The sequence below is a fragment of the Periplaneta americana genome, chromosome 10 (genome assembly GCF_040183065.1).
Source record: "Periplaneta americana isolate PAMFEO1 chromosome 10, P.americana_PAMFEO1_priV1, whole genome shotgun sequence".
Taxonomy (NCBI): domain Eukaryota; kingdom Metazoa; phylum Arthropoda; class Insecta; order Blattodea; family Blattidae; genus Periplaneta; species Periplaneta americana.
This window is the reverse complement of record NC_091126.1, coordinates 18,638,825-18,663,830: the sequence shown is the minus strand read 5'-3', so window position 1 is coordinate 18,663,830 and position 25,006 is coordinate 18,638,825. Positions and strand designations below refer to the sequence as shown.

Here is a 25,006-nt window from a genome sequence, read left to right as displayed (position 1 = left end):
GGATTGTATACTGTTAAAGCTGAAAAATCAACCAAGAGATAAGATGTGGTAACATGTACTACATTATGCAGCTTTAACTATGTGGAAAGGCTGACAGTAAGAAAAGCTCGTGTACTTTTTTATTAGTCACCAAGTACACGGTGCATATTTTTCTACAAATTTAAGTCATTGTCATAGTTATGTCCCTCCCATTTTGTCAGTGAAATAAATTTGAACAATTTTATAACCTGGCTCTGAGCCCAATGATTGGAGCAGTACTAGAAGCCTTCACTGAAAATTTTTTTGTACTACCTTCCATATAAAAAGAGGAACTAAGAAGACTTTGAACTAAAAGTATTTTTGATCACTAAAAACCCTAAACTATGCAAGCAAATATACACTTAAAAATGTCAAAATATGCATTTATATAGGCACTAAAATTCGAAGAGCCATCGAACTTTCCATAGTATAGGATCTCACGAAAAACAGTACACTAGCCATATAATGGGAAATATTCAATTTATGGGGCATACAAACAATTCATTTTCTTTCATGACTCTGTGAAACTTCGTGACACAGTAATCTTGTCCATGTTTTTAGGATCCATCTTGTTTCTCCTGTCTTTAAAAATAAATTTGTGCATAGAAAATGTTCTGTCTATATCATATGAAGTGAGGGGACAAAATTTATAACCTGGTAACGTGATAGGATTAACATCCATATCACTGTCATATCCTTGCATCTCTTTGATAATTCCCCCCATCTTCTTCAGAGTGAAGTTGGTGTGTTTGTTTTAATGTTTCTTGTATAGAGGGCGTTTTGATGTATGAACAAGTTTTTCCACCATTTTTACTTGTGTAAATTAAAAAAAAAAAAAGTGTTTTCCGATCAATTTCTGTAATTTGTACAGACCCAGAAATAAAATTTGTTTCTGTTTACAGATGAAGAGTATGGTTCTATGATAAGAGAGGTAACTTAATTAATGCAGGACATGCAACATATTTTCTCTTCATATGAAGCAACATTCTGAAATGTCTCAGCTCGCAATAAATGTTTTGCTATGGTTCACTCAAAGTGCATCATATGTGTCTATTATCACTTTAATATTGCAGAACTCACGATTACACATCAAACAAGAAGTTGCACAGGTCTGCAGCTGCCGAGATAATATCCAGAGAGAACACTCAACATGGTTTAAATATATGTAACTTTGGTGCCCATTGCGAGGAGAGATGGCATTATTGGGCGTGGTCACACAAGTTATATTGGTTCATGGCCTAACTACTAATAGCATTAACATTCGACTATGGCTCGTAGTCTTGTTACAGTAAGCATTTGAATTTGTGCCATTTTTTTTTCACCATAGATCCCTGGAATGGGTATTCTGTGCCAAAGAGATACACTTCAGAATAGTTCTGAAGAAATATTATTGCACATTGCAAAATTTATCAAGAAGACAACTGAGCAACAAGTAGTATACAACAGATGGAGAACCATCAGTAACAAGATGTTTGAGAAGTCTACAGATATCTGCTTGACTTTTCATTTGTACACATTTTACACAAAATATGCGACTATCACCAAAATGTGTATTGTGTAAGAAAGCTCATTCTGCAATGGTTAAAAATTTGCTCCACTGCAATGCCTTAAAGGATGATAGTTTTTTCATTGGTGGAATGCATGACATGGAGAAGCTCCAGAAGGCTGATCATTGTATACGAAGCGAACATTGTTACATTTTGTTTTAAAGTACTGTCACCTGTATAATTAATTTTCACACATTCTACATTGAGGAAAGTGAAATTAATATTATTAAATAAACCCAAAACAGACCTATGTCTAATAGTAATTTTTATGATGTTAATGTAACATATTATTACAAATTAAAGAAAAATAATATTTAGTAGACACATTTCTAATTTGATTTTGTTTTATTGCAAATCTTCCTTAAGAATATTGTTGTAATATGACGCTTTCTTTCTCGTAGCTGGTGTTCCACTTACTCCACCAAAGGTAGGAGGTTGGGGGCAGCCTGCTGATGGTAGTATTTCGCCACCACCTCCAGCAGCAGGCACACCAATGATTAGTTCAGTAGCCAAGGTGGTTCAGCCTACAGCAACAGTTTCAAGTGTACCAGTTTGTGGACCAAGTAAGGAATGTGTTTCTTGCATATTTTGTAGAAATAAAAATACATTTGATTTTATTACCTTTCCTAATCGAATGTTGCAATAGTGAGGAGTTGATCCTCATAAAATTGTAGGCAGTTCACTGATGTCTGAATTACTTCTGATTTTCAGGTTGCTATTTTATCATAACTATGTAGGCCACTATTCATATTGTGCAAGGTTAAGAACTCCATGAATATCCACCATCTCCCCCAGTGCCTGGGAATCACCAAGCATAAGGCATACCCACAGACAAAGCTAAACATTATACTATTGGAATACAAGACAGCTAATGGAGAGCATCCAACTACCAGAGTATTAGCAACCAACTGAACAACCATAATTTTATATTATTTTAATGTACCGAAGTACATATGATATTTCCATGCAGATATTCTGCGTCGTCATACGATGAAAGATTAATGGAACGGAGAAAAATTCTCTCCAGCGCCGGGATTTGAACCTGGGTTTTCAGCTCTACGTGCTGATGCTTTATCCACTAAGCCACACCGGATACAACTCCGACGCCGGATAGAATCGTCTCAGATTAAGCTCCAACTCTTGGGTTCCCTCTAGTGGCCGCCCTCTGCACTACGTCATAGATGTCTATGAACGCAGGACCGGAGTCCACACATGTGCTGAGGTGCACTCGATATGAGTGACTAGTTGGCCGGGATCCGACGGAATAAGCGCCGTCTTAAATCACGAAGTGATTTACGCATATCATATATATTATTTTAATGTACTGAAGTACATATGATATTTCCCGGCGCCGGAGAGAATTTTTCTCTGTTCCATTACTCTTTCATCGTATGATGACGCAGAATATCTGCATGGAAATATCATATGTACTTCGGTACATTAAAATAATATATATGATATGCGTAAATCACTTCGTGATTTAAGACGGTGCTTACTCCGTCGGATCCCGGCCAACTAGTCACTCATATCGAGTGCACCTCAGCACATGTGTGGACTCCGGTCCTGCGTTCATAGACATCTATGACATAGTGCAGAGGGCGGCCACTAGAGGGAACCCAAGAGTTGGAGCTTAATCTGAGACGATTCTATCCAGCGTCGGAGTTGTATCCGGTGTGGCTTAGTGGATAAAGCATCAGCACGTAGAGCTGAAAACCCGGGTTCAAATCCCGGCACCGGAGAGAATTTTTCTCCGTTCCATTACTCTTTCATCGAACCATAATTTTGCTAACACATACGATTAATATAAGATTTTTACATGTTGCAAATTAAGCAACATGGGACACAGTTGTACTTCCCTCCCAGAAGAAGCCATACTATAGATTTTCTTGCCCGAAAATCACATGTTTGAACCTGACAACTTTGGTCCAAAAGATAATACAATAATCATTGGATCATGGAGTGCATAACTGAAATTACGAACTGTATAATAATATCTGTTAAAATGACTAACTACTGGTTAATTTGCATTAAGAACTCATTCTGAATGCTTAAATTTTCTCTCTTATTTTTCTGTTCACATCAGGATATTTTAGTTTGCACACGCAATGTAGCCTTTGTCACAAAATTTAATAACACTGGAGGATCAATTAAACTTACTCTTGCTTATTCATCCATCTTTCCAGCAGTGATGCAACATTTCCTGCCAGGTATAGTCAGACATTGTGAAAAACTGTAAAAAAAAAAGCACTCGAAGTATGTCATTTCATGGCACCTATATTGTAATACCATAATAATTTCAGAGTGAAAGTGTTAAACTTACTTTTAATCTTAATATGTTCACAAAACTAATGGCTATAAAAAGTGCTTTATAATTATACTTATTTCATTACAAGAATACAGGAATTTTGATTTATCCTTACAGCCACTGGGATTGCCCGTTCAGTGTCACCAGGTCAAGGACTACGCAGTGTGGTTTATTCTCCTACTGCAGCTAGTGAAGTGCGATCAGCAACCCCTGTGTCTTCCTGGTCTTCTCCAGCTCAATCTTCAGGTTCAGCTGAGCAACCTGCTCAGGTAAGCAGTGTAAACGAAATTAATTGTTTTGGGGCCTGTTTTGTTGTTAAAACTTTATTTATTTTTTTTGTTCACTTTCCTTCACATAATACAGGGTCTAGTTCCATTCTGTTCCAGGGACTACTCAGACAAGTGAAGATCATCAAAATTAAGGCTGGTATGCCTAACAGACTTTGTGCCAATACACACAATTGAGTTTCCACTAAGAGGAACATTGTATTTACTGGCATATATGCTGTGATTATTTGCACATTCTCTCAGTACAGATATAAATGCCAAAATTTACATTACAATAGCAGCACAGATTTCAATGTTACTTGGGAAAAGAGTAACTGTTCCCTATTCTTACCAAATTATCAGAAAAGCGAACATATTCACATTATGCATAACTCGTGTCATTTTTCTTTCTCTGAGATGAAACAGCATTGAGTTCCAAGAGATTGAAGATTTTGTTTTGGATATAATTATCATAAAATTAAATTTCTGCCTAATCACAGTAACATTGAGTGCCAAATTCTTAATTAGCATTTGTCCTTGAGCTTACTTAGTTGAACATAATTATTGAAGAGTACAGGGGAAAGAACAAAGTCACATTTCTCTTAAGGTTGATGTCATCTAATTCAGTATGTTACTTCAAAATTAATTGCTGCTCCTAATGGAAAAGTAGGAAGGAATGACTGTATCCATGGTGATAATTCTCCTTTACCAGTTTTGATAAGGAAAACATAAATTTTGCAGTAATGTACTGAATTAGATAATATCACCTTTAAGAGAATTGTGACTTTGATTATTTTTTCTCTGTACTCTTTAATTGTATGATTTATTTTCCCTTTCTTGGCATTAATATCCCACTAACCCTATTATTCTCCTCATATTTGATACTGAGAAATATCGTTGGGTATTAGGAATAGGAGTGAATGTAATGAAGATTCAGGTAACACTAGGTATTGAAGCTACAGAATTATTTTCCATATGTAGTAGAACCCCGTTTATCTGAACTAATGGGTGTAGAGCAGTTTTGTATAACATTTTTTTTTTTTCCGGGATAATCCATGGCTACTATTTTCGGCTGTGCACTAATAGCTGCTTAACACCCAGAGTGTCACGCAAGTGAATACACGCGGATTTAGTTGTTACTTTTCATTCACTCACAACTGGTTCCACAATTCTTGGGGTAGGGGATAGGTTGAACAAAAGGTACATAAACAAAGAATAACTCTTTTTACTTGATGGGATCAACATACACTTGCTGGCCACTACTGAACACAAAACACAAGACAAGTGAACTGAGGGTGTGAAAAGCAGGTTTTTTACCTACTGCCTTCCTTAAAGAGAATTCATCCATATTTGTAGCCTTGCAGTGGTGTTGAGAACAAGACTGTAGCTGTCTCATTGGCATACATTGAATAGAACATAAGACACAGTTATATTTTAGGCTATTTTTGTAAGAAAAAGCCACCACGTGCCTGCTGATTCAGATCTAGGCTTAGATTGCCACTTGGGCTGATTATATTGTTGGGTTTTTTCCGAGATTTTCCCCAACTACAGTATAAGGGGAATGTCAGTCTGTGGCAGTTACTTGGCTTCATCTCGCCATATAGCATCTCACTTCCACCAATTCCATCGATGCTAAATAACCTGGTAACAGTGTGAAATAGCAAACTGAAAAAGAAAAAGCATGCATTATGTTTGAAGAAACATGGCATGTATTTTACTCCACCCTTTCAGTTAAGCTGGGTTTCGGTTAACCAGAATTCTACTGTAGTTACATACATAAAAATATATCGTGATATATTAAGTTCATCTCACTTCCATATTCACACTTTAATTTTCATGAGGAAGATTGTAATCTGCCTTGCTTATACTTTGATGTGGTAGAGAGAAGCTATAAAATTTCTTATCCAGGTATATGTAAAAATAGTACTATAAATTTTGAGTTCGTCCTTTTTTTATGTAACTTCAGAATATTTGTCAGTGTCCCCTTGCGTGTATGTTAAAAAGTGGTCATCAAAAGCTTATAAAAATAATTTATTTCGTGTTTGTGTCCTGCATGTGAAAAATGTCTATGTTTCTGAAGTAAATCTCGATGCCTTCTTGTGGAATATAACATTTTTTGTTTTACACATTTCTATGGGTCAGGATGATAATTATGTGTATTTAGACACACAAATATAGACATTTAGAAAATGAAATATGGTAATTGGTATCCCATCCATACATTTCAAAACAATACAATTAGAAATTGCATATTTACTCTCCAAATAATTTTTACAAAGAAATATGAATATTGATGTTAAGCCCATGTTTCAAGATGTGATGTATGGTACATTGAAGTTAGTTGTCAACAATCCATTGCAAGATGTTTAATCATATATTTCACAAGTTTGTGGAAGGAGAGTCGAAAATTAGCATATCATGTGAATGGAATGCAATGCCTATCATGAAAGAGGAAATGAGAGTGCGCAGAAAGTGAATCAAGTTTAGTTGACATATTGATACCAACATACATACACACAGTCGATTCCTTAGTGGTCTGAATTGGCTTGAAAGCATCGATTGACTGTTGCAGAGATAGTGGGGATGAACTCGTGTTGGACTGTGATAGTGATGCTTACCAATGTGATGACGAAAGTGTTACACCTGAAGACAACCCAGAAGTTCAAGACCTCGACGACAATGGTAGTCGGACAACAAGTGGGACGAGACCACAAAATCAAATTAAAATAAGGACACTCATCCCTTTAAAGGAGAACCAAATGGTTTGAAATGAATCGAGGTTCCCCATATTTGTAAACCTGCAAGGCAGTTAGACATTTCCATGCACTTGTTGAAGACTGCAGGCCATCTACAAACAAATGAGACAATTTTTTCTACTGTGACTTACTTTATGACAGATTTTGTTGTCCTTGTAGACATGACTGTTGTCTCAAGACTCTCTCTGTGATATGAAATAAAGCAGATATGTCTTCAGGTATTGTTAGTTTAAAGTGGTCATTACCAAAGAGCCTTTAAAGCATAGGTACTTTGCAAGTCTTTGTTTTTCTCAATGTTATTGAAAAAATTCAAAACAGATACGAAGGGTACATGGGAAAAATGACCAAGGTCAGTCAAAAATCGAAATTGAGTTAATAATGCCATCTTATAGTGGAAAGGGAGTACTATCATGTGGTTAAACTAGTTTTATGTTAAAATGATCATTGTGCTCGAAAATGAGAGTTTAATTTTCATGTACTTCAGAAGAACCATCAAGCTTCACCCAGTTCTTTGGAAGGACGCTCAAGATCCATTTTCCTATTTGTTTTTTCTCCTTTGTTTCACTGCATAATGCTGCAACTTAAGTAAAATTACCTGGATGATAATTTAATCAGTTTTCCATTGTTGAGTATGAATGCAGAGATTATTTTTCGCGTTAAAGTAAGCAAGGTCTTATTGCAGATTGTCCCATCAATATTCTTTCAGTCTTGTGTTAGTTGGTCCTGAGGTTGTATGTGAAGTTAAATGATAAGTGAAATGGAGGCATTAGGAATAACTGAGAATGTACATGAACATTCAAGTGCTATGGAGAATGCGAGTAGAAAGAAAAGAAATGCATTTCTGACTCGCCAAAAAGGATATGTATCATGAGTCACATTAAAGGAGATGATTGTAAGTGTTCAGGATTGAGATGTTTTCAGAATGTTGCACTTACGGAAAGGAATAGATTAATAAAGAAATTTAATATAATGGCTTACTGTATTGTATAGAATGCTCACCTGACAGGGCTTATTGTAAATCCTGTGTATCAAAGAACAAATGAAGGTCCAGTGAAGCTATGTGCCAAAATTTTCCTTATGTCTGTCAGGTGCATATATGAATGGAGACTTACAAATACAAGATGTTCAAGTATGCCAGCTAACATTCTTATAGTTGCATTCATTGAGTCACCAATAGATGTCTTATTGCCCTGAAAAGGCAATGTCTACCATAGGAAAAGCACATGTGGAGCAAGAGAGAAACATAACAGTAGACCCAAAGAACTTGAATACGAGGGAAGTATAACGATAGACCCCCCAAAAAAGGAGAAACAGTACGCTTATCTAAAAATCCATAAACATACACAGTCACTGAAAGGCCATAAAGGCATTATAGTATTCATAACAACAAAATGTTTAACTGGCCAGAAGAGCTTAATATTCGAAAGTTGCACCAATTATATTTAGGGAAACTACCTGAAAATTATGTATCTCGTAAACAATACTAACTGCTATTTTTTTTAAATACAGCTTAAGTTTTGGGTATCCCAGAACTGGCACTTTTATTTTCGATAAATTTTGAGCTGATTTTTATAAACCTGCTATAGAAATAAATTACGAGAAAGATGCAACTCAGATACAAAATTCGAATAAATAGAAACATCATCTAACGACAACTGAAAATAAACTTCATAAGAGGGAAAGAGATAGGTTGTATGAGATAGAACGTTCTGGATGTTCGGGTACATTTGAAATCTAGAGAGTCAGTGATTAAAGAATCATTTCGTATGGATTAGCAAAAGAATCTCTAATTTCTAATATTTCAACAAGTGAAACATATTATCGCAAGCAAATACATACATTTTTTCGTTCAATGTCCATACAATTTCTATTTATGAGAAGCAGGCAATAATTTTTTCATTCAATGTCCATACAATTTCTACTCGGGAATCTGTATTTTGTACATATGATGAAACAGTTTCGAACAAAGTGCCTGATGAAGTATGCTCAATGTTGCGGCATTTCTGCCCTGTATGTGAACTAAATATATTTTGTCATTCCTGTTGGGACATTGTACCTTGAGTGCGATAAGGATATGGACTTTATAAACCAGAAGGCAAGATGTGATTTGCCTGATGACTAGAGGCATGAGATTGCCAGATTGTCAATGCTAGTAAGAAACCTGGACCATTTGTGTAGTTGACTGCAAGAAATATGTGTTTTATGGATGGGTAGAATTTTTGAATGGCTACTGCAGAAAGAAATCCCTTTCACCCAGAGGTCCATTGCAATGTACCATGTAAAATAAGTACTAAACTAGTGTTTCTGATAGTCATACAATGAATCATACTAAAGCTATGTAATGAGTTTTTTACAATACTTTCTCGTTAATTTTTATATTATATTTTAATTTCAAAAACTATTAGGCATTCGCTTTAGCCTATAATAGCTATTGTCCAACATTATTTTAATTATATTTCAGACCACTGAAAGGAATCTGAAGAAAAACAATGCAACAGCTGCACGTTATGTCATTATGTATCAAATGGGCAAAATTCAATGACTTGCAAAAGTGAAACAGTTCTGCAGTACAAGAGTATTTTATCTCATTGCCAATGAAAGGAAAAGAAGAAGAATTATACACCAGACTCTCGCTACTCCGGCCCTCAGTAATCTGGCTTTTCATTTATCCATCCTCCTTCTAGTGTACTTCCTATCACTTATACTGTAATAGTTTTTTGGGAAATTTGCACTGGTGCCATATGTTATACTGTATTACTTATACACACATGTACTTATATACATGTACATGTGCCCGCCACATGTGGAATGTTCTAGCATCAATTTAGAAGTGCAAGTGAAGTTGTTGGTACAGCTTATAACACTCAATTTAATATCATTTTTAAGCACTCTCAGTAATCTCAGTATTTTGAAATTACACATCAGAGTGCCAAAAAACAAATTAACTGTTTGAGTTAGAAGTAGTGTTTCATTACAATTCATCCTGTATCTCCTGTTTTAAGTTTTCTGTTTGGACCTTGATTTTTCTTATTTTGAAAGTTTACACTTTGTTTATATTACGTTTTCTGTCGTCCAATTTTAGAACAAAATAACTTTGTTCAGTTAATAAGAAAGCATAGTTCTTCATATTCCACTATGTTATTTTCAGTTAAATACACATATTTTCAAAATGTGTTTTTCTCTAAACTTTGTGAAATGGACCTTGATCCTTATTCCCGTGTACCCGTTATGTCTCGCCAATTTAATGTATATTTGTTCTGTGTACTATGGATGGAACTTCGGTATTGTTACCTATATTCCAAAGTATTCGGTGTTGTTAGCATTACCCAACAAATTATGAACCTCTGATTATTTATTTTTAATAATTTTCCTAGCTCTCCTTGAATTGAAGCCCACAATTATCACGTGAAATATGTCTGGGTTTTCTTCGAAGTCTACAAACTAGTGTTATATGACTACATACAGCCACAATAATATTTTTAGAACGATTTTATCATGGGGTCATTAAATGCAAAACAGTATGTCGAAAAACATCAACAATTCAAACTGTGTTAGTATTTACATCAATCTCTCTCTCTCTCTCTCTCTCTCACTCACTCACTCACTCACTCTCACTTTCATTATCATATATAAACATATGCAATATGAACTTCATATAATCTGCCACTTCCATAGTGTGGGAGGTTGAAATATGAAAATTTTCGCATACATGCTTATATAGTGTATTTTTTTGTTAATAACATGAACAATCGCAACTATATTTCGTATCTTTTAGTAAATAAAGGGCTGCAGAGACTTAAAAACATGCTAAGAACAGGCAACATTTGAAAATTTATAGTTAGAGAAAATAAATCATACATATTTTAAGTAAATAACATAACTGGAATCTTTTGATTGTACTAATTTTTTTTTGTACTATTATATTGAATGTTTTCTTTAAACTATCAAAGTTTTAAGATCGAATGTTAAAAAATAAGCTGGTTATAAATAAAAATACAACTCACTGCGAAGTGGAATAGCTCCCTGGCCTACCTCTCATAGCTGCATTTTACTGTCAGAAGGTGACTGTGCCTGCATTCACTGCATGCCACCCATTGGACTGAGACTTTTTAGGGACTTCTGATGAACTGAAATCGTCTTACTGGCGGTTTTTCCATTGACAGGCACAATACAATGAATGCTTCGTGTTCCAGGAACTGTCTTTAAATCTACAAATCTTGAATGATTTAAGTAATGGGTTTCATTTTCGTGTTCTTCATTAAAAATGCAGGAAAACACAATTCTTTCCACATGCAATTTTGCCCTCATACAGTTTTGTGGGATACGTTCTCATGGTTCCCTGCAGACTCATATGTGCAGCTAGTTGCTTTATTATACCCTCTATACTATCACGTGGAACTTTACTGTGACTCATCATGAAGAAATGCCCCTGGTTAACACTTGGGGATCTTGTTCATGATACAGGAAATAGACAAAGTTTTCTTGTCTTTATATTGTCCTGCCGCTCTGTCACTGAAATTAAATATTTTTCGAATTTCAGGGTATGTCTGCTTTAAGTATGATACAAGTTTATTTTGAAAAAAAAAAAAAAAATATGAACTCCTGTGGTGTCGTGAACTAAAAATTAGGACATAGTTGAAAAACAAGTATGATTTACATCATCAACAGAATTTCTGTAATAAATAACAAATGGATGAAAGGTTGCTTGTGAATTTCTCCAGTGATAGCCCTGTATGACATCCTGAATTATAAATATATAATTTTCGGAATAATCCCCAATTGCAGTGAATTCACCTGGCTTTCTCATTCTTCAATTTTCTTAAATAATTTGATTGTGCCTTTGCTGTAAAATTGTGCACTGCATTTTTTCAGCCATATCAAGAAGTAGCGGACAACATCTTCAGAAGATTTTTTCACCAAAGTCATCTGGGTTCTGTCTGTTGTCCATTTTTAGTGCGTAATTTCTTCAATTAGATTTTTCTGTAAGAAAGAATTCAACAGCACCAAAACAATTATATCTCAAGAACATGTTTCGGACTTACTGAGACACAATCTGGTGACAGATCATTGTATACCATTGTTTTTATTACTTCATTAAGGTCTTGGAATGAGTTATCACTGTCATGTTTAAGCTTCTATAGGTTCATATCCATTAATTTTGTATTTTCATGTGTCGTACAAACACGAACATTGCATGTCCCTGCTCCTCTTGTGAAAATGCATAGTTTAGGTCTGAGAAATGCAAACCTAGAAAACCTGACTTCAGAAGAACTTGGATGTCTGAATATAAATTCCTTGTATATTTTCTTAAGGTTTGCTAAAAGTAATCTCTTTTGCTTTTTATTTTTTTCCCTCCTTCTCTGACAGATTTGGTGTCTTCCATACCGGCAATTATCCTACTGATATAGTCTTCTTGATAAAAACTTTTCAAAAGTTCAACTACTGTATATCATCATGGAGACTTACTGTACTTGTATGGTCTGTCTGGCACTAACATGACATCTTTATTTGTTTGTGTTTGCTTTGCAACATGCGCCACATAAGACTCTCCTAATTTAGAAGTAATTTTACATTTATTCCAGCTTTTAGGAAGCCAGGTTAAAATGTATTTCTCATTTCTTTTTACGAAATTACAGTCTTTTCTTTGAATTGATTAATTATTTCCTGACCATTCGTGTCACTACCAGTAGAAATGCTAAATGTAATCTCATTTATTGCACATGTTATAGCACTGGCTTTTTTTGTGCGTAAAATTCAACACATGAAAATTAGGTTTGGAAACGAGAGATTCACCCAATGGAGTTGGTTAATTCAAATTACTCACTTTGTCTTCAGTACTTACAGAAATGTATTCCTCCTCATCAACTCTCTGTCTCAGTGTGCACACCCTTTTCTTCACTTGTTAACCTACCAGTCTCAGTTCCAGCCCCATTGTCCTCATAAGAAGTGTTGATTTTTTAAACTTTAAGATGACAACTATGACAAATTGAGTCACCTAATACTAAGTGCGGAACTTTTTTTTATAAATGTTCATTGTCACTTTTCTCTTACCAATTCATTTTGAATGTCTTTCCAATCTGAAAGAATTACAACACCATAATTTCCAAGTTTGTTTTGTTTTAGGGATAATTATGGAATAAATCAATGAATTTAACCAACGCACACGAAACTAATGAACTGAAGTCCCACAAACTATGAGGAAATTGCATATAATGTCCTTAAAACGTGACGATTGTGTGAGCAACTGACAGTGTCAGAGAACATGTGACCTTGGTGTGCCACTGCAGCTTAAGAGATATTAAACCCTTATGAATATCTCTTAAACCAGTCGAGATCCCGAAATGAAATTTGACATATAAATCAATTATTATACAAAGCTCTTCATATAGAGTAAATATCATATGTTCTCAAAGGTGCTAATCACATTTTGTATAATGATAATTTAAAAATATAAAATCATTTTTACTTATGGCAGTATTCTAGTTACTTTAAAAAACTAATTGTGATGCCGTGAAGGCACCAAGTAGCTGTTTATTATAAATATAAACATATATTAAAATACGAAACACATTGCAGATATCACCTTTCCACACTTCAACAAAATTTTGCAAGAAATGACCACATTACAAGAATCGTTTGTGATTTAAATTGATATTATATGTAGCTGAGATGTGTCGAAATTAAGTGCAAACATGCATGCGCGTGTGCGTGCACTTTGTGCTGTAGTATCATAACCTGAAATGCTTGTACTTCAATTTTTATTTTGAATAAGAATTAACATTTATTTCTTTATGGTTCATTGTGGATTGGAAAAGAATAATTGTAATACCAGTAATAGTAGTAGTAGTAGTAGTAATAATAATAATAATAATAATAATAATAATAATAATAATTTATTACTGAGAAATCTTGCTGCTGTCCCATCTATAGTGCATAGACTTTTTAGTAATGCTAAACATTACTGTATATTGAAAGAATCTTTTAAAAACAGATTACTTCATTCAGTGTGTAAATAATTATAATCACTTCATTATAAAGTGAATATAAGTAGTGGGAATGATACAACTTTGGACATTCAAAGCCCCCAATTGTCCTGTAATTGGACTTCCACAGAAGATGTGATAAATGTATTTTTTTTTAATTCTTTCGTAGTTAGCTAGGTATTTACTTTATATGCGCATATGTAAACTGGATCTTTTACTGTGAGGGAACTGAGATGGAAGACTGATTACTCCATATTCATTGGCCTTCCAAATTTTTTACTGTCTACACATTCCTGGATCCCATTATATTACACTATATATTATCAGTAATTAAACAAAAAAAATTATTTTATATTTATGTAAGAAAATGTTCGCGGTTTTCTCTTGGCTGTCGGTGTCAGTGTTTGAGTTGAGACTTTTTGAAGTTACAAAACGAAGCTTTCCCTTTTTTTTTAACCCATCTGATGGAAGTTTAATTATTTACTCTTATTTTCTGTGCTCACTAGTAGTAAACTGGAATACTAATAAAGAAACAATTTTTGTCCATAAATAATTTAAGATTGTGTAATAAGTTCTAAACTGTTGATTACTGTAATAATTAGTCAGATTATTTTTTATCTCTGGCTTGTCATTTCTCGTGATTTTAAAACTTACCCATATAATGACTACTAATTTTTTAATTGTTGAAACAATTTGCATTTGGTGTAAAATATCATTCATATTCACAATGAGGTCAGCAATTACATCATTGTATGAAATAGACAATTAAAATTGTTCTAGAAAGTTGAAGGTTATGTGGTATGCCGTGAATTATCCACACCTATATTTAGTGGTTTCATTTTATACACATTGTAATTACGCACTTCTGTTTAGTTTTGTTATATGTAATTTAGTCTTAGTCTTTTTATTTTTATTTAATTTATTTAGTAATGTTTTTTGTGTGTGATGTGATGAAATTCGATGTAAATACTTACATTACAGGATGAAATTAAGTCCATCCAAAGACGCTAAGGTGATATATATATATATATATATATATATATATATATATATATATATATAATAGTATGCCCAACTAATTAAGTTAAATCTTTATATGTTGAAACCTCCGTCAGTTGCAGGAAATTGTAGAGGAGAGAGGTACAACAATGAGAGTATTTAGTTCAGAAAAGCATTTATGTCAGTCCTATGCAAGAATTAGAAATTAATTACGAATTAAAATTTTAGTTCGGACAAAAGCAATAAAATTATTTCATAGTGCAAATGTTGCATATTTTAAATTAATCATTGACAGTTACTTTGTTTTGAAATTTACAAACAGCCTTTATGTTCTTGTCACTCTCTCCAGTGTATAAATTGGGAAGTTCAAGTGAAGACTGCAATGGTACAATTTAAAAATCTATTCCTTATGTCATTTCCATAATTGTGCATCCTACTTTGGAAATCTCCATGTATAGCATGTTAATGTATTTAAAAATTATTTGTGAAATAGCTGACATTCTTCTTGCATTACTAGATGTAGTTTTTGTTTGCTGTGTTATTTCTTCTATATTGGCATGTAGGTCTCTGTTTAGGCGTTAATGTACATGATCTCCCTTCACTTTGAAACAGTTTGAAAGCAGTAGTTTTCATCAAATTACTTGATAATATTGTATCTTCTACTTTTACCAAGTACACATTCTTGTTCATATAAAATGCTTGACTGCTTGAAGTAATTTTTGTTAACTAGATCACAAGTGTATAATTTCTTTTTGCATGCTGTTATTTTTAAAATAATACAATCATCAGTAAAAAAGGTCGAATTTATCAGTGACAGATTATCGTATTTAGTACTTTCGGGTAGATGATGCAATCTCATAGTTATAAATGCTCACGCCCCTACAGAAGAGAAAGACGACCATATATTCCATATGGACAGCAACTCCAGGTCTAAAGCATGATATAATCACAAATGCGAGAGGAAAATCAGTTGAATATCTGGCCTATAGTCACATGTACTGAATGAGGAAAGTGATAACACAACTTTTGAAAACAACAGAGGCAGGAGCAACGTTGATGTGACAATAACAAATGGCTTACTACTATCAAGACTGAAAGACTGGGAGTGCAGCGGAGAAGAAAGCTGCTCCGACCATCGCTACATCACCTTCACTCTATCTCATCACACAACTCATAACAGGACAGTTAATTTCCGTAGCTCAAAATTTATCATAAAAGAAGACAAACTTGAAGAGTTCAGCAGTGTCCTCACAAGGAAATTCGCCAATAGATATCTTCAGACTAACTCGCAGAGAAGTGCTTATATCAAAGAAATAGATGAACAACTGTCTAATATGGCCAGCACGGAATCAGACACTGAGAAACTCGTGAGAGATTACACAGAAACTATACAACTAACTTGCAAAATGTGTCTCAAAACTAGCAAGCCAACGGGAGATCTATCCAAAAGAAGACAGTTCCTTGGTGGTCAGATGCATTAACTATCTCACGCAAAAGAACTAATGCACTAAGAAGACACTACCAGAAAACAAAAAATGACCAGAACCTTAAGGAACAAAGGAAGAATGCGTACATCGAGAACAGAAAATATGATAGAGCTATAAAAAAAAATGAAAAATTGAACTCTTGCAAAGCATATTGCAGCTTAACCCGGGCCAACAATCCATGGAATGCAGTGTACCGCTTGTTGTCTGGGAAAATAAAGAAAACTACACAGCTGACAACTCTAAAGAAACCTGATGGTTCCATGACTTCGGATATAACTGAAACATTAAACTACATGCTAGATCATTTTGTGCCAGAAGACAAGGAGTGTGAAGATAGTGATTATCATAGATTAATTCGTGAGGGTACCTGCCAACCAATAGATACTCCAGATGACAGAGATTTCACACCGCAAGAAATAAAAGCAATCCTCACAAGAATGCATCCAAAGAAAGCATCAGGAGAGGACGGAGTAAACAGTTCAATTCTACTCCAAGTCTTCAGACTGTTCCCAAGGTACATGACAACCATCTATAAGTCATGCCTTAAAAATAGTCACTTCCCACAAATATGGAAGAAAGCACAACTCATACCTATCACCAAACCTTGAAAAGACACCAGCACAGAGGCATCTAAGTTTTGCCCGATTAGTTTAATCAATACTGGCGGAAAAATCCTGGAAAAACTTCTAAGAGAAGGATAATGCATCATGTGCACTCAAACTGTCTACTGAACCAAAATCAGTTTGGATTTACGCCAACTATGAGCACAGTAGACGCCATGATGGCAGTGAAGGAGTACATACAGCAAAGTCTTGAAGATAAACAGTTTCTGGTCTTAGTTAGTTTGGACGTCCAAGGTGCGTTCGATGCAGCTTGGTGGCCCAGCATTATGAGTGCCTTGAGAAATTACAACTGTCCTCAGAACTTATACAACCTTGTAAGGAGCTACTTTACTCAGAGAAGAGCGACTTTGTGCGTGAAATACATCAAAGTAGGAAAAGCTGTAACAAAAGGTTGTCCACTAGGATCATGCTGTGGGCCAGGAATGTGGAACATTCAGTACAATTCTTTGCTTTAACCTGGAATACACCAACCACACCAAAGTCATCGCATTTACTGACGATGTTATTAATGACAAAAGGCAAAACCTTACTGGAAGCAGAAAATTATGCCAACGTGGAACTTCAGAAGATCTCAAACTGGGCCAAAAACAATAAAATAAAATTGAATTCGCAAAAATTTAAAGTATTGTTGATAAGAAAGAACAGGCGCAATATTGATAAAAGGATCAACATATTCTTAAACAACAAACTCCTGGAACAAGTAAAAACAATGAAGTACCTGGGAATTGTATTGGACGAAAAGTTCGACTTCAGCACTCACATCCAACACGTAGCAGACAGAAGCACAAGACTTACCAACACACTATCGAAGTCAGCTAAGCTCGATTGGGGACTGAATCATGGAGCTCTGAGAATGATCTATGAAGGTGCAATTCTGCCCTTATTATCATACTGTGATCCAGTATGGATCGAAAGTCTCCAGAAACAATTGAATCGGACGAAACTAATATGGATCCAGCAATTAATAAATCTGAAAATCGTGAAAACATTCAGAACAACGTCTACTGAAGCACTCTGCATGATAACAGGCATGACACCTATTATAATAAACTTACAGGAGATAGCCAAAGCCTACAATGTGCCTCAAACTGAAACCCAGCCTTCTGAAGGATTTTCACCTGAAATATTTGTTTATGCTCCTATGTTACTTTCATCACAACTTTTAGCATTAGAAGACAAATTTTTATTGGTATTGTTAAGTCATTATTAACAGTTTCCAGTGTTTTGTGTTGTTGTTCATCACATTAGAATGATACTGTAGTGCATATAATGCCGCATGCCGATATTTTGAAAAGAGAGTTGTCAAACACACAGAAACTGGTTACTTCGTATATGAAAATAAAATTTTCTTAACATGATAGATTTCAGTAGTCTCAATATGGGTAGAACCTCAGTTGGTGATAGTTTGGTAAGGAGGAAAAGGTGGGTTTGAGAAGAATAACGTTCAATAAGAATTACAGCAGCTCTTGGGGGACAGAAATTGCTGAACAACATAATTCCAAAAAAATATTATTACACCCTATTCTCTCTTCCCTTTTCATCATTCTTCTAGTTTTTTCTTGTAGTTGAAAATTTGGACTCTTGATGAAATACGAGATAAATAGAGGTAACAAAACCTTTTCCATATGTGACTTTTTCGGAGACAATGGACTATAGTGTATGGAGCGATTGATAGAGGTTTCATTATATATATCTGTGTGTGTGTGTGCGTGCGTGCGTGTTAAAGAAAACAAATAAACATATAATTAGAAAATATTCACTTCAAAGTTGGTTGACTTCCACAACTAAAGACTGACATAGCAGCCAGTGTACTTAGTAATGATCTTCTAATTTTCTGTTATATTATATGCAGCTTTCCAAAATATATTTAGATAATAAACTCAACTGTCACAATAGGTACAATGCATATTATGGTTATTAGGTATAATGAACACCAACTAGTCAGAAAAGTAGAATGTTATTTTGTGTATACTTCATTAATGAGGAATGGCTAAGCAGTTCTAGGAGTTCTAGTGCCCAAGGTGTACAGTGATTTTAGTGCTCGAATTGTGAAGTGGAGATTAAGCTCTGCATCGAGTGAAATTTCATAGTATTTTTTATCTATGTTTTAAACCTGTAACTACAACAATATGAAATAAACGATAGTGCATAATGAACAGCATACATCTTTTATTCCTTTTAGAATCCTTAATAAATTTTGTAATGTAAATAGCATTTGTCTTAAACACATCTAAGAGAATTTTTTACGAGATTTATTTGACTGTGAAATCTAGGTCTATTAAAAAACCAGATGTTATATCATTTGGTTAAACATTTATGTATTGAAGCCCGCTTTCCATGTTAGGTACACATTTTTCCGTTCAGAATATCTTCGAAAAACAGATTATCTTAAATCACTTAAAATTTACAGTAATTACATGAAATTATACACAAAACAACACAGCATTTACGTTGTGTGTTTTACATTGAGGTATTTACAAAATTAAGCAATATTTAGAATTGTATTAAAATTTGTGCATCATGTTTGAAAATAAAATTGCTATCTTGTAACACTTGTTTTTTAATCAAAACATTTTTCAATTCATTGCTTTTGGTTCAGCTGATTGAAATATCAATAGACAACTCGACATGGAAAAATCGTATATATTTTCCGTTAATAAATGCGAAAGAATGGGTAATTAAAACGAAATTTTCGCATTTAATGCGTTATCAGATGTGTATGCTTACATGTTATAAAAGTATGAAACTTTCTCAGTTTACTGACAATCAGTCCTTAATACGTAAAATTTAAGTGCCTATTTTGATGTGTTGGAACAAAATTTATTATACATGCAAATGAAATAACACAGATATATATATATATATATATATATATATATATTTCTGTGTTATTTCACATATATATATATATATATATATATATATATATATATATATATATATTCTGTGTTATTTCACATATAACGTACTTTACAGTAAAATGGTTATTTTGTCCTTTCAGCAACTTTGATTTTTGGGAAGTAGGGGAGCACTAGTAGACAAGAATTTCTGAAAAGTTCTGCACCACATGTGTGGACTTAAAATGAATATACAATAGGACCCTTTTTTAACGAATCTCTGGGGGATTACTTTTCTTTTCCTTTGCTTTTTTTGCCATATGAGTATTAGCCTCGACATCCCTTATTATTTTCTCTTTCTGTCCAATAGTTAATTTCTTTCATTTTAAATCACCATTGTAACGAAGAATAAACAATATACTGGGTGTTCATTTCAAAGTGTGTCATGACGTCACTGTTGTTGGGTCACCGATTTGAAGCGAGTTTCAACTTATATGTTAGAGAAGTTGCCTATTATTTAAGGCGTTCTTCAATCTGAACTTGAGAACGTGTACGGTATAACTTGAACGTCGTAGCAACAGATGGCGGTCTGTACAGTGTGTGTGCTACCATAACCTCTTTCGAGCTGTGTTTTGCGCCGGCAAGTCGTACGCAGGGTATCTGTTATCGGTTGCGTACGGTAACATTCCACAACACAAATCAAATGCTCCGTGTCCATGTTGACCGTCGAAGTTAATGTCAACAAATACGTAAGTAATCGTCTTAACCCTCTCCCCATATCCCGACAGTACGTATTTCCAAACAGTTCACATTCCTGCCACTACCGGCGTTACCGTACGTATCGGTACGTACTCTTCAGAATGAACGCCGTACTTGCTAGCCAACTTCTCTGCCTCTTAGATTATACACCTGAGCTGCGGAAGTGTAGGAAGATTGAATTCTCTAGGCTCATCAGCTAGCCACATGACGGCATACAGCGAGCCAAGACACATTTTGAACTGAACACCCAGTAAACTAACAAAGAAAGGAAAAGAAAAACTCTTGGAAACAGGATCCACACAACTTGAGAGAACGAAACAAGCAACGCAACCACTCTGTGAAAGCAACACAAAGCTAGACCATAAAGAATAACCACCATGTGGCGCCACATTTCTATCAATTGAGATGCTCTATTGAATATGCCAACAGGCTACTTTTGATTATTGAAAGTCGAGTCAATATTTCAGGCTTCGTTATCACAAAAGCACTTTAAAAGTATTCCTTAAAAATGGGATTTTCCTTAAACCGGGTTTCCTTAAAAGCGAGAGTTAATTACATTATTCTTATGGCAATTTGGCTGGGACTTAACACATTTTTCCTTAAAAACGTGAACTTTAAAACGAGGTTTAACTGTATTAAGTGACATCAATTTCGAATAAATTTATTTACCACTGAATGGCTCTTAATACAGTTCATATATTTTTTATTTCAACGAAATTTATTGCATGCAAGGCAATATAGTTTATCACATTTTCACACATGAAGAGTGTAAAGAAAGAACTGCGATGTTGCAAACATAAATATATTTCGAGATTTTTACAGAAATGCACGTTTCCAGCATCTCTAATATGAAGAAATGGATTTTGGTTTGTGCCCATGTGTGTAGAGCATTTGTTTTTTTAGAGATGGCATGAAATATAATTTTATAAGGAACAAATGAGTCTTAAAACTGATAATTTTCTCAAAATTGGTTCAGATTATTTTCTTGATTTTTATTTTTTACAAAGAATAAAGCAGAGAATTATTGTGTTGGCTGGTTGTCTCCAAAAATACTTGTAGAGCAAGCTGTAGCAAAATGTAAGTTTCAAATATGTCAAGGTGATGTACCTGCTTTTGAGTTGAATTTTCAGGCTGGGAATGATGTCTTTATACGAGGGTTTCTTTCACAACAGCCACAGACGCTTTCCAGGTGATTGACATAACACAATATTAATTTACAATTTCTCTCCCCTAATTGGAAAGGGGAGAAGCCATTGGCGTTCATAGTACACCCACTCGTGGTTGCATGCCTGCCAAGTAATGTTTATGAAAATATCTTTATTAACAACTCTAACTTAATAATCCTTAATAGTTTGGAGTTTAGCAAAAGAATATTTGAATGATTCATGTGAATTTGTGAAAAATTTATTACATACATTATTTGAACCATATAATTCATAAATGAAATAATATATTTCACTTTCTCGGAATAGAAGAGTTTATAATGCCTCTTGTGTATAATGTAAATAAGATTCTTCGTCTTATTTGGATGCACTGTAATTGATTTCATTTATGTGTGTCTTTTAAATTATAGTTCAAGAAAGTGAATTATATATAGAATATAATTGGTAATATAACTGACATTTTATTAAGTGTGTACATGTAATGAGAAAGTAAAGAGTGTGTATCAGTTCTGACTGAAAAAAGAGATGCTTCTTCAAAGAGTAAAAATAATTTATATTAAAAAAAGAGTAGATTATAAGGGCAAATTGAACAGCTCCATACAACTTTTCCAGCATTTTTATGTTATGCTTAAGCTTTTCATGTTTTGTGTAATTCAATACACATTTAACAAATTAATTATTACATTAATTCGCATGAATAAAAATGTTAAAAATCTTAACAAATATTCTGGATCATTTTTTATATCACGTAGATTTTGTCTAACTTCAACTAAAATTGGAGATATTGTTTTACTCACCTTGATGTACAATTGTCTATCAATACCATTGCATTTCAAAATACTGTTTTTTAATCAAATAGCTTCTATTGTTTTATAGACCTAATAATTGCGCAAGGAGTGAGTTTCATTTTGTGTGACAAGTTCCAAAGTTGCCATAAGAATAATGTAATTAATTTCCACTTTTAAGGAAACCCAGTTTAAGGAAAATCGTGCTTTTAAGGAATACTTTTCAAGTGGATTTTGTGGTAATAAAGCCCAAAATAGAATTCCCTCCTCCCTTCTTTTTTAATTATAAGGTCATTCAAAAGTCACTTAAAATTTTAAAGCATTATGGATATTTTAATATTTCGGGTAGGAAAAAAATCACTGTTAGGCAAACAATGGAGTTAGATTTTATAAAATATTGGAAATATGTCTGCCGTTAACTTCTTGAGCAAACACCAGTCTTCCTGTGACACCATTCATAGCATTTTGCAAATATTGTCTTTGAATATTTCCAGTTTCATGTGGTGTGGTGGCATGTTTCAGTTGCTACAGGATTATTGGATGTGCCATGAAAACTCTTTCTGTGGGGTAACCCCACAACCAAAATTCGGCTGGATGGAGATCTGAGTTGTGGAGGCCATAGTGTTGGAAAGTGCCTAATGATGACATGATTGATAAAGATCCATCTAATTGTTTGGCAGCGGTGTAAGTCGAGGTCCGTCGATATAAGTCAGGTCGTTGCGTGCTGCCATATTTGCGCCATCTATTCGGTTTGTTTACATTGGGTTGTGGAAGGAACTTGTGTTAAGATTTATATATTTCATAAAACGAGTTTTCAAAATGCCTGGATGTGCAGCCCCAAATTGCTCAAGAGATTCCAATAAAGGTTTTCGATTTGTCTTTCCAATGCTTATACATTGGTGGAGTCCACACCTGTGGAGTAACGGTCAGCGCGTCTGGCGATGAAACCAGGTTACCCGGGTTCGAATCTCGGTCGGGGCAAGTTACATGGTTGAGGTTTTTTCCGGGGTTTTCCCTCAACCCAATACGAGCAAATGCTGGGTAACTTTCGGTGCTGGACCCCGGACTCATTTCACCGGCATTATCACCTTCATTTCATTCAGATGCTAAATAACCTAGATGTTGATACAGCGTCGTAAAATAACCCAATAATAAAATACATTGGTGGAATGGGATGAGAGGACCTGACTAAGAGCTGTTTGACAGTGACATCTAGCGACCTTGGTATAAGTGAGAATGTTGCGCCATCTAGCATGAAGGTTACATTTTCCAGGTCGCGATTCCTCAGTCCACAGTGCCTTAGAAATAAGGTTGTGATTGACATTACATGCTATTTCATGGCATGAAAACAGTGTTGTCATATCTGCTTTTACTTTCTATCAGTCTTAATGATGAAACTGGATGTGGAATGCAGACATATGATGCAGTCTATGACAATACTGAATGCTTGTTCCTTTACATCATCCTTGTGTTATGTGATGTTCATGAATTCATATTGGGCAGTCATCACACTGTCCACCCATGTGTGCAAGTTTGCCATACACTGTCAGTCTCAGACACTCTAGGAGTGACGAAGTTATGTAGCATACTTCAGTAGCACTCCCCCATTTACTCTGACAGTCTCTGTAACTCCGTTGTTTTCTTCTGAGAAGAAATATGGACCAATGATGAATTGCGAAGTGAAGCCACAGCAGTGACTTTCAAATCATGAATATATTATTGAGTTAAAATCTGGGAATTATTATCAGACCAAATTGTATAATAGCACAAATTAAGTAAACCGATAACTTTGTTTCTATTTTTATTTTTTATTTTTTTTTATTTATTTATTTATTTGGCGGCTGGGTAGCTCAGTTGGTAGAGCAGCTGGCTACGGACTGAAAGGTCCGGGGTTCGATCCCAGGTGGTGACAGGATTTTTTCTCGTTGCCAAACTTTCAGAACGGCCCCAAGGTTCACTCAGCCTCCTATAAAATTGAGTACCGGGTCTTTCCCGGGGGTGAAAGGCGGTCAGAGCGTGGTGCCGACCACACCATCTCATTCTAGTGCCGAGGTCATGGAAAGCATGGGGCTCTACCTCCATGCCCCCCAAGTGCCTTCATGGCATGTTACGGGGATACCTTTACCTTTACCTTTACCTTTTTACTTATTTATTTATTTATTTTTTTTTTGTGAATACATGTTTCAATTCATATGAGCACAAAATACTTCAGACTATACTGTAACCCTTTTGAAGATGCATGATGCCTGACTGACACTAATAATTCCATAATTATTATTTTTTATTTCATTAGTTGTCTGATGCACCTTTGTAGCAATAACATCATTAATTGCCTTTTTTTTTTTATCACTAATATAATTATAACTTTAAAGTTTGAAGTGATTTTCAAGTGACATTTCGCCACTTGTATTCTGTAAACCTGGAAAGCTGTGGTGAAATTAAGAGGCAAAATACGAAATACTGTCTATAAAAATAAAA

At 34.6% G+C, this 25,006-nt stretch overlaps 1 protein-coding gene across 9 annotated transcripts in view; it reads left to right on the top strand.

The window, feature by feature from the left end:
* Positions 1-25,006, top strand: part of LOC138707508 (CTTNBP2 N-terminal-like protein) — a 100,653-nt gene that overhangs the window by 31,370 nt on the left and 44,277 nt on the right. For all 9 annotated transcript variants that reach the window (XM_069837022.1, XM_069837023.1, XM_069837020.1 and 6 more), the window contains 2 exons: positions 1,967-2,128; positions 3,988-4,139. In XM_069837022.1, coding sequence (XP_069693123.1) covers positions 1,967-2,128; positions 3,988-4,139 — 314 coding nt within the window. The remainder of the gene's footprint in view (positions 1-1,966; positions 2,129-3,987; positions 4,140-25,006) is intronic.